General features: G+C 44.5%; 1 protein-coding gene across 24 annotated transcripts in view; it reads left to right on the top strand.

Annotated features, from left to right (window-relative positions):
* The window catches only part of LOC132453835 (ankyrin-2-like), a 90,389-nt gene that overhangs the window by 33,165 nt on the left and 46,448 nt on the right, over positions 1 to 10,776 (top strand). For 11 of the 24 annotated variants that reach the window (XM_060046829.1, XM_060046830.1, XM_060046844.1 and 8 more), the window contains exons 3-15: positions 506 to 604; positions 1,856 to 1,954; positions 3,674 to 3,784; positions 3,986 to 4,171; positions 5,259 to 5,282; positions 6,434 to 6,532; positions 6,848 to 6,946; positions 7,082 to 7,180; positions 7,494 to 7,691; positions 8,652 to 8,750; positions 8,912 to 9,010; positions 9,466 to 9,564; positions 10,068 to 10,265. In XM_060046829.1, coding sequence (XP_059902812.1) covers positions 506 to 604; positions 1,856 to 1,954; positions 3,674 to 3,784; positions 3,986 to 4,171; positions 5,259 to 5,282; positions 6,434 to 6,532; positions 6,848 to 6,946; positions 7,082 to 7,180; positions 7,494 to 7,691; positions 8,652 to 8,750; positions 8,912 to 9,010; positions 9,466 to 9,564; positions 10,068 to 10,265 — 1,509 coding nt within the window. Of the gene's footprint in view, positions 100 to 505; positions 605 to 1,855; positions 1,955 to 3,673; positions 3,785 to 3,985; positions 4,172 to 5,258; positions 5,283 to 6,433; positions 6,533 to 6,847; positions 6,947 to 7,081; positions 7,181 to 7,493; positions 7,692 to 8,651; positions 8,751 to 8,911; positions 9,011 to 9,465; positions 9,565 to 10,067; positions 10,266 to 10,776 lie in introns of all 24 variants that reach the window. The other 13 variants (XM_060046846.1, XM_060046851.1, XM_060046832.1 and 10 more) reach the window with 4 other exon arrangements.

Here is a 10,776-nt window from a genome sequence, read left to right as displayed (position 1 = left end):
CGTCTAAAGGTTGAAGAAGCAAGAGGACAGAGGAGGTTTAGGTTTTGAAATCCATGCCTTAGTTGGTCCGGATTGGGAATGGAGGATGAGGAAGGAGAGGTGAAGCTCTGTTTTCCTATTGTGGCATATGATGTTGTGTTGTGTATTTTAAATTTTTTGGGCCACTCGTACTATTAGCCTTCTCAGGAACATTTACAGTATTACTAATAATGGATACTGAAACTTCTGGTTACTGTCTACACTTGACTGTTGTTTCATTTTGAGTCAGAACTTCTTTTAATCGATTTATTCACATTGATTAAAAAAGATTCAACCTTTATCCACATATCTTTTAATATTTCTGTCCCTGTTTTTATTGAGTAATGTAAAGGGTATGCGTTTGATAATGCAGCTGATGCAAGCATCCAGGAAAATAAACTCAACTCAGATGCAGTTCTACATTGCGAACTCCATGAGTGCATAGCAGGTCACGTGATTTGCTCTTATGGACTTCCCTGTCTGACAGAACGGTCTGAACGCGCTCCACCTGGCCGCCAAGGAGGGCCATGAGGACCTGGTGGAGGAACTGTTGGAGAGAGGTGCGCATGTCGACTCAGCTACCAAGGTACGCCTCCGCCATCAAATGCTTTGTTCTTCATTGAATGCTTAAGAAGTCTATAAAAAAGCTGCTCATAAAGCTGCATCTATCCAATGTCGTCATCCCCCGTCCCCCCTCAGTATGTCACCTGATCAGAGGGGAGTAAAGGGTGTGTATCGTATGTGGTGTGTCATGAGAGGTCACCTGATCAGGACGGTCTCCAGGCAATCATATGGTTATTGCACGTATGATATTTTTCAATACCATTGGACTGTATAGAGCTTGCATAGTTCTTTTTATATTCTGGGTTTAATGTAATTAATTAATTTGCTTATTTTTTAACTTGATCATGAATGTAACTATTTAACCATGAAGAACCTCTCTCACCAGAGAGACCTGAAAGCACATTCACAAACACATGACAGATACAGAGAAATGACATAAACAAGGACATAGGCATGGTCTTGATCTAAGGTTATAACACCACCAGAGGACCTACGGCAAACCACTCTGCTACAGAAATGCTGCTTTATGGGTCATAGAATCTAATAAACATAGAGAGCTAGAAATTGCAAGAATGTAGAAAGCTTGAGAGAGAGAAAAGGACAGAGAGAGAGAGAGAATGACAGAGAATGAGAAAGAAAGTGAGAGAGGAAAAAGAGAAAGAGAGAGAGACAGAGGAAGAGAGAGAGACAGAAAAACAAGAGAAAGGGAGAAAGAGAAGGTTTTTCCCCTTTGCTGGGAATTATGGCTCCTAAATAAGAAATTATAAAATATAAAAGCATCATGAAATAGGTAAACAAAAGCCTATTGAGCAATCACATGGCTTTGACAGTCAAAGCAATGTCATCTAAAACATAACCTAATGTGGAGCAAGTGTGGAGCAGAAGTTACCATTGATTATACTCATGGTTTCAGCCAGCCGTCTTCTCTGCGGGCAAAGGCCGACAACAATCCTTCCTCCCGCACATGACACATGATCATGTTTTCAGAGAGAGGGAGAGAGAGTGAAAGAGAGAGAAAGAGAGAGAGAGAGAGAGAGAGAGAGAGAGAGAGAGAGAGAGAGAGAGAGAGAGAGAGAGAGAGAGAGAGAGAGAGAGAGAGAGAGGGGAAGAGGGAGAGAGAGACTTGTTACTTGACTCTGCATTGCTCTCATCTCTCAGCCTCACCAAAAGTTTAACTTTTTCCTTGCAGTTGATCTCCCATAATCTTGGAGTGATGGGGCTTAGCTATAATGAGCTCGGAGTGATCCTTGTTAACCATGCTTTGTCTCTACAGAAAGGAAACACTGCCCTCCACATCGCGTCATTGGCTGGACAGAAGGAAGTTGCCAGAATCTTAGTGAAGAGAGGCGGGGACGTCAACGCCCAATCACAGGTAGGCACCACCGGATCCAGAAGACAGATACTACAGTCATATAAATTTGCCGATTTTTATTTTCTTATTTTTTTTCTGCATGATTTACAGATTTTTTTTTAAAATTGAGACAATGTCACATTTGTTATCATCATTGTGTCATTTTCATGATGTAAATTGAGGAAGGCTTAGCCTGGAAATCCAGACCCACATCTAGAAAGCTGTAGGGTCTGGCAACAGGTAATGAAAATGGCCCAACTCGAGGGGCAGTGTCACGTTAAAATTGTACCGGGGGCGAAAATTGTACCGGCCTACGTCATCAGTTGTTGACAACTTGACAACCAATTACGTAAGGGTTGTCCGTTGCCGGGCAGGTTTCAAAAAACATTCGGCTCATGTTTCCAAAGATGAAATAACATAATACAGATAACGGATTGCTAGATAAAACTTGTTTTTACTTTATATTTGTATTCTATTGAATTGTTTAATCGAATTTAGCTAGTAAACTGAGTGTTTAAAGCAGGTTTCAAAAACCATTCGCGCTCATGTTGCTGAACACCAAATTACATAATACAGATAACGGATCGCTAGATAACACTTGTTTTTACTTTATATTTGTATTGTATTGAATTGTTTAATCGAATTTAGCTAGTAAACTGAGTGTTTAAAGCAGGTTTCAAAAACCTGTCTTGTCACGCTCAATGAAGGAGTGCAATGAACGAGCATGAAAGTTTGCGAATGTTCAAGAACCTTCCTACGTCATTCGACACGATCGCCCGTTGCCAGGCAACAGACGATTGCGTCGTCTGTTGCCAGGCAGGTTTGGAATTTGTCAACAACTGATGACGTAGGCCGGTACAATTTTCGCCCCCGGTACAATTTTAACGTGACAGCAGCACCAAGCATGCATTTTAAAATATCACTGGATAACACACATTCCATAACACTACGAACAATCAGAAGAATACAAGGGGTGACGTATCCAGACCAGCAGAAATAACCAATAGAAAAGACTCCTGCCGTATCCGGTCGGTAAAACAGCAACGCTTTTGGCCCGCCTATAACTGATACATCGATGTGATTGGTTAATGTTCTGGGCCAGAGGAGGCCCACAATATACACAAGTATATTGCTCGTTCCCAGAGTGACTGAGCTGTGCTGGAGCAAATTCCAATTGTACTCTCGCGAGAATTTTGGATTACCAGGGTAGTATCGGCTCCAAATATCGGCTCAAGAAAATCAGTATCGGCTTATCGGTCATCGGCTAAGGCTGTTGAAAATAAATCGGTATCGGCCCTAAAAAAAAATATGTCGGTCGAACCCTAATATAAATGCAGTCGTATCAGGAGGCCAAATAATCTTCCTGTTTTACACACCCAAAATAGACTTTGTGCGGAACAGTTCAAATACAGTCCAACTACATCCACGCTTCCCTCCGTAAAAAATATAATTTCAATGTTTTTTGCGCGTCGCGTTACAAACATGAAGTGGAACTCGGGCTCCTTCGGCATTATAAAGTAGTGTTCTATAACATCAGGAGATGCTTATTCCATCACACATATTATGCCTGCACCTGCTTGAGTGTGTGTGTGTGTGTGTGTGTGTGTGTGTGTGTGTGTGTGTGTGTGTGTGTGTGTGTGTGTGTGTGCGCGTGTATGAGTGTTTGTGTGCGCGTGTGCATGTGTATGTGTGTGTGTGTGTGTGCGTGTGTGTGCATGTGTGTGTGTGTGCCCTCTACAGAATGGCTTCACTCCGCTGTACATGGCGGCCCAGGAGAACCACCTGGAGGTGGTGCGCTACCTGCTGGAGAATGAGGGGAACCAGAGCATCGCCACGGAGGTAGGCGTGTGTGTATGTACCCTATCTCCTTACACTATCTCCTTACAGCTTCCTTCAACACATCCTTTTCTTACACAATCCTTTCCCGTGGATTTTTCCTTCCACATGGACCTTCTACTCATCATTTGTTAAATTCTTTCATTCTCTCCCTCTTTCTTTCTTTCTTTTCAACCCTCCGATGCCCGTCGCCCCTCTCCCTCGTCCCCCCTCCAGGACGGCTTCACCCCGCTGGCCATCGCCCTCCAGCAGGGCCACAACTCTGTGGTCTCCCTGCTGCTGGAGCACGACACCAAGGGCAAGGTGCGGCTGCCCGCCCTGCACATCGCCGCCCGCAAGGACGACACCAAGTCAGCGGCCCTGCTGCTGCAGAACGACCACAACGCAGACGTCCAGTCCAAGGTGAGGAGGAGGAGAGGGAGGGGAGGGGAGAGGTGGGAAGGCAGGAGGAACGAGGAGTTGGAGGAGTGGGAGGAGGGGGGAGGAGGAGGATTAGAACGGAGTTGAATGAAAGTGAGATGAAATGAAAGGGTGGAGAAGAGAAAATAAAGTCTAGATTAAAGTTGATTCCGACATCAGAATGTGGGATCTGAGCATGTTGATGTTGTTAAAGCTAGTGTGGTGTTAATTGTGGGGTTATCCAAGTGAACCCTATTGTCTTTGTATCGGTGCACGCTGTTATCTTGGCTGAGTAGTGAGCTGTAGCCCGATGGACGGACTGCTTCCCTGGTGTACCTCATTAGTCAGTGCAGGGTTCGAATCGGTGAAATAAATTGAAAGCACTAGGATCACCGGATACCAAGGATAACCTTGATTCTCAGCAGGATGTAGATCTGAGATGAGGGAAGGCAGAGTGGACTGGTTTGTTTTATAGAGATCCCTTTGAGCTTATGAGGCTGTCATATACAGTATATTATATGCTATTGCATATTATATATTTGCACTATGATATGTTACATTGATATGATTGAAATATATGTTATTTATCTAGTTCATATAACTCATTGTCATTGTGATATTTATATTATAGTAATGATGTATATCTTTCATTGTCATTGGTGAGATATGTATGTTAGTCATTATTTATCTCATTGTGATAGGTGAGATATATAAGTTACTAAGTATCTATATAGTTCATATTCACTTATTTCCTGAGGAGACAGAAGAAGGTGTGAGTGGGATCTTGAGAGGAAGATGAGTGGGACAAGGTGGAGAAGGTGGGACCCATCATGGCTCCCATGTTTCCACTTATTATTACTGTTATTGTTATTGTATTGAGATAACCCTCTTGTATCATACTGCTTGTTTTGTTTTGTTTGAAACTAGCATTGTTCAGGTTGTCTTTGTGTTCAGAATGTATCAACGTGCCTTGTGATGTCATGCCTCTCCCTGATAACCAATACAAACCAACCTCCCTCCCCCAACACCCTGACTCCCCCTGTCCCTCCAACCTCACCCAACGCCTCTTTCCCTCTGCTCTACCGACCAGATGATGGTCAATAGAACCACTGAGGTACACATTCTTCTCCTCAATGTCGTTATCATACCTGACCTGATGTATGGGTTTGATTGAATGCGAGCATGTTATTCTGATAACTCAGCACTGACATTGCCTTGTGTTGACTATATAGACTTGACTGAAAGAAAAAAATATATACATATGATCTAGCTTGCATGGCTGAAAGTAGAACATAATGCAATGTACATATAGTCTTCAGGTGAATGAAAGATTTATTATGGTTTGAATGATATGTTATGGGTTTGACGTTGTTTCCTTTCTATTTTGAGTTGAACATTATTCAGTCTTAACATCTTGAAGCCAGGTTTTCTATCGTGCTCATTGGCAATTGCTGAGAACAATTACACTTAGAAAGGTTTGTTATTTTAGCTCTGGTCTACTGTGTATTATTACGGCGTGTGTATTCATGCTGTCAGTGCTCTTCCTTTACGAAAACTGCTCTCTGCCTGACCTTTAAGTGAATTCTGTCTCCTAATTTAATTGCATCGTGTCTATCAGAATGGGAAGGTAAGCAGTGATCCAACGCTGTGCTAGATATATGCGTATTAAATGTACCTCATGTAGAAATGTGTTCAAATATTCACATGTGTATCTCAGTATTACATACAGATAGCACAGAGCTGCCCGATGTCTCTGCTGTATTTTAGATCATTAACTAGGAACTATTGATAAAAAACACATGGACAGAGAGTCTATTCGTCACTTTTTATCAATAAAGCGAGCATGCCCAGATGTTGGCTGTAATGTGGTTATATAATGCATGTATCTTCTGATGCTTTACTTTATTATTCTATTTTGTTCATAGAGTGATGCTGATTCTTAAACATGTTATTTGTATTGTTATTTGGCATGTGTTTAATTTTGACAGCCTTTCTTCTTCATCTGAATGCTGCATGTTATACAGCCAGTTGTCTATCTGTCTGCCTTTCGGTCTTTCTAGCTGTCTAGCTATTACTAAATATCTCTAGATATCTATCAATCTATCACTCTTTCACTTTATCTATCCATCTATCCATTATTCCTTCCAATTTTCTCCTCCCTTGCTTTCCACTAACCTTTCTGAAAACCTTCATGATTCCATTCTGCTTTCTTCCATACGTTCTCTGTGAGTTCCTCCTGATCTGGTTCCTCTCTCTCCCTGACAGAGCGGCTTCACCCCGCTGCACATCGCTGCCCACTATGGAAACGTCAACGTCTCCACCCTGCTGCTGAACAGAGGAGCTGCGGTGGACTTCACAGCCAGGGTCAGTCCAACTGTTCCCATTGACTTTAACTAATCAGGATGTTGGTCGGCTGCAGGGGCGGCCTGGGCCTCCTGTGTCTGTGTTGGCCACTCATGTGGTCGATGATGTTTGGCTTCACCTTTTCACTGATCCAACACTTTGTAATGAAGAATAGTATATCAGTAAAGCATTGAGAAGTGTTTAACTCAAAACCAGCCGTTTGCTTGTGTGTGTGTGTGTGTGTGTGTGTGTGTGTGTGTGTGTGTGTGTGTGTGTGTGTGTGTGTGTGTGTGTGTGTGTGTGTGTGTGTGTGTGTGTGTTTGTGTGTGTTTCCAGAACGGCATCACTCCTCTTCACGTGGCCTCCAAGCGGGGGAACACCAACATGGTGGCGCTGTTGCTGGACAGAGGAGCTCAGATAGACGCTAAGACAAGGGTGAGTATTGACAATACCACACAGACACTATGCTGCCCTCTACTGTTTAAACCAATACCTGCACTTATTACTGCATACCATATTTTGGGTGTGATTGTGTGTATCTGCGTGTGTGTGTGTGTTTGTGTGTCTCAGGATGGTCTCACCCCACTACACTGTGCAGCGAGGAGTGGACATGACCCTGCCGTGGAGATTCTGCTGGAGAAGGGAGCACCCATGTTAGCCCGGACAAAGGTAGGGTCCCAGCACGCAGCGCAGAATATAACATAGAGAGAAAATACAGGAGATAACAAATATAAATTGGGCGCAGGATCGGCTAGCGGTTAGAGTGCTTGATTCCCTAGCTGAGTAGGATCCTCACCAATACCTGTTCCTTAAGTCATGTATCACACCGCTCCCTGTTTTGATTTTGAACACGATTGTGAACACGATTGTGAACACGATTGTGCTTTAACAACGCTTTTCAATCTGTTCTCCAAAGAATGCTGAGGCAGTCGTGCAAAGAGCCGATCTAACCTCTTTGTTTTGTTCTTCGACCCCATCCCAGAACGGCCTGTCCCCACTACACATGTCTGCCCAAGGAGACCATGTGGAGTGTGTAAAGCACCTACTGCAGTACAAGGCACCTGTTGATGATGTCACACTGGACTACCTGACCGCGCTGCATGTCGCCGCCCACTGCGGCCACTACAGAGTCACCAAGCTACTGCTGGACAAGAGGGCCAACCCAAACACCAGAGCTCTGGTAAACACACACACACACACACACACACCCACACACACACACACACACACACACACACACACACACACACACACACACACACACACACACACACACACACACAGACAGAGCCAGACGCAGACGTAAACACACAAACAAAAATACATATACACACACACACACACACAGACACACACACACACACACACACACACACACACAAATACATATACACATTCACACACACACACACACACAGACAGAGCCAGACACAGACGTAAACACACAAACAAAAATATATATATACACACACACACACACACACACACACACACACACATACAGACACAAACACAAACACATATAAATATATATATACATAAACATACACAGATAGACACACACACATAGACACATACACATAGACATACACGCATGACACACACACACACACACACACACACCAACACTAAAGTTGTGGTACACTCACACACACACACACACACTAGAGCTCTGGTACACACTAACACACACCAACACCAGATCTCTGTTACACACATACATACAACACACACACACACGCAAGCACACACACGCACCAACACTAGTTCTCTGTTACACACATACATACAACACACACACAGACAACAACAATACAGCTCTGGTACATACACATACACACACACCAACACATATCCCAACAAATCCTGTGTGATACTGTAAGCGGAGGATAATCTGTTCTTGTAGAGTGAGCCAATAAGATTAGCTACCACTTTACTTAACTTACTTGGACCTCCGGGGCCAGATGTTGATGTCAAAGCCTTTCCTAAAAGCCCTTTTGTCAAAGGCTGATTTTAGCATTCTGATGCGGCACATTTTGCATCAGAAGTGTCCAAACTACTGCACAATCTCTAATGCATTAAGCGGGCAGTTACAACAGGCATGATTTAATGATCTATCCATTCCCTCCTCCTACTGTAGAATGGCTTCACTCCACTGCACATCGCCTGCAAGAAGAACCGGGTGAAGGTCATGGAGCTGCTGGTGAAGTACGGAGCCTCCATCCAGGCCATCACTGAGGTAAGGCCCCATGCAGGCCCAATGCCCCTGTAGCCACTGTTATAAAGGGTCACAATCTAGTAGTCTAGTGCCTTGTATCTCTCATTGTTTCCTACCCTCCTCTGTGTAGTCTGGTACCTTGTCTCTCTCATTGTTCCCTGGCTCTGCCCTCCTCTGTGCAGTCCGGTCTGACTCCCATCCACGTGGCAGCCTTCATGGGTCACCTCAACATCGTGCTGCTGCTGCTGCAGAACGGGGCCTCGCCCGACGTCCGCAACATTGTGAGTCCTTCAGAAAAGCCCCAAAACAAATGGACGGCTGATCAAACCCAGGCTGACATTTCTGCAACCCATTTTTATATCTAGATCATTGTCGATTTCATTATTAAATGTGAGCTAGTATTTCAATTATGGCATATTTTCTATTTAACCTTTATTCATTCAGGGAAGGCCATTGAGAGTAGGCTCTCTTTTTCAATGATGCCCTGATTACACAATACAAATAAAAACAAAAATACAAATGTACAAAACAGTCAGTCAAACAACCAGAACAACATTTCAATAAATATACATAATACAATACAATGGGACAATTAGGATAGCCATTTTAAACACAAGTCCTAATTCTTATTCATTGATAGTATAATTGTGTGTGTGTGTGTGTGTGTGTGTGTGTGTGTGTGTGTGTGTGTGTGTGTGTGTGTGTGTGTGTGTGTGTGTGTGTGTGTGTGTTCCAGCGTGGGGAGAGTGCCCTCCACATGGCAGCTCGGGCAGGGCAGATGGAGGTGGTCCGCTGCCTGCTGAGGAACGGGGCTCTTGTGGACGCCGTGGCTCGCGTACGTAAACGGCCTGTAACTATATCCATCCAAGTGGAGACAGCTACAAACGGCAACGCCTTTCACCTTTATTCTACGTAACTGTCATGTAGAATAAACGTTTTATAAACATTTTTCTCATTCACGTTTTATTCTACGTAACTGTCAACCTTTTAACCAGCTGGTGGCTCTCCCTGGCCAGCTGGTGGCTACAAATAGTGGTCTGTATTTGACCCCGAGCACACTGTGAACAGTGTATAGGACCAATGGGTACGGGGGCAGCTCAGCCACCAATGAGGCCAACGGGCCCACCCCTTCCCTTACCTGCACCACAACACTTTTACCACCTCCTTCTGCAATCTCCACTCCCCAGGGGATGGAAAATATTATCTGATTCATAAATGTACCTACCATTTATTATCTAGCTTCTTTTTCTGGCTGTTTCTCTTTCTCCATGATCTATTTGGTTTCCCTCTCCATCCTCAACAAACCCATGAATACAACATCCATCCTCTGTTCCACAGGAGGACCAGACACCGCTGCACATCGCGTCTCGCCTGGGGAAAACAGACATCGTCCAGCTGCTTCTGCAGCACATGGCCCATCCGGACGCCTCCACCACCAACGGCTACACCCCCCTCCACATCTCCGCTCGGGAGGGGCAGGTGGAGACGGCGGCTGTGCTGCTGGAGGCTGGAGCCTCACACTCACTGGCCACCAAGGTACCAGAACCCCAACCCACTGTTCATACAAACACTAGTCCACCAAGGTACCAGAACCCCAACCCACTGTTCACACAAACACTAGTCCACCAAGGTATCAGAACCCCAACCCACTGTTCATACAAACACTAGTCCACCAAGGTACCAGAACCCCAACCCACTGTTCATACAAACACTAGTCCACCAAGGTACCAGAACCCCAACCCACTGTTCATACAAACACTAGTCCACCAAGGTACCAGAACCCCAACCCACTGTTCATACAAACACTAGTCCACCAAGGTACCAGAACCCCAACCCACTGTTCATACAAACACTAGTCCACCAAGGTACCAGAACCCCGACCCACTGTTCATACAAACACTAGTCCACCAAGGTATCAGAACCCCAACCCACTGTTCATACAAACACTACTACTGGCCACCAAGGTACCAGTACCCCAACCCACTGTTCATACAAACACTAGTCCACCAAGGTACCAGAACCCCAACCCACTGTTCATACAAACACT

The sequence above is a fragment of the Gadus macrocephalus genome, chromosome 3 (genome assembly GCF_031168955.1).
Source record: "Gadus macrocephalus chromosome 3, ASM3116895v1".
Lineage (NCBI taxonomy): Eukaryota > Metazoa > Chordata > Actinopteri > Gadiformes > Gadidae > Gadus > Gadus macrocephalus.
This window is presented reverse-complemented; position numbering and strand designations above follow the sequence as displayed.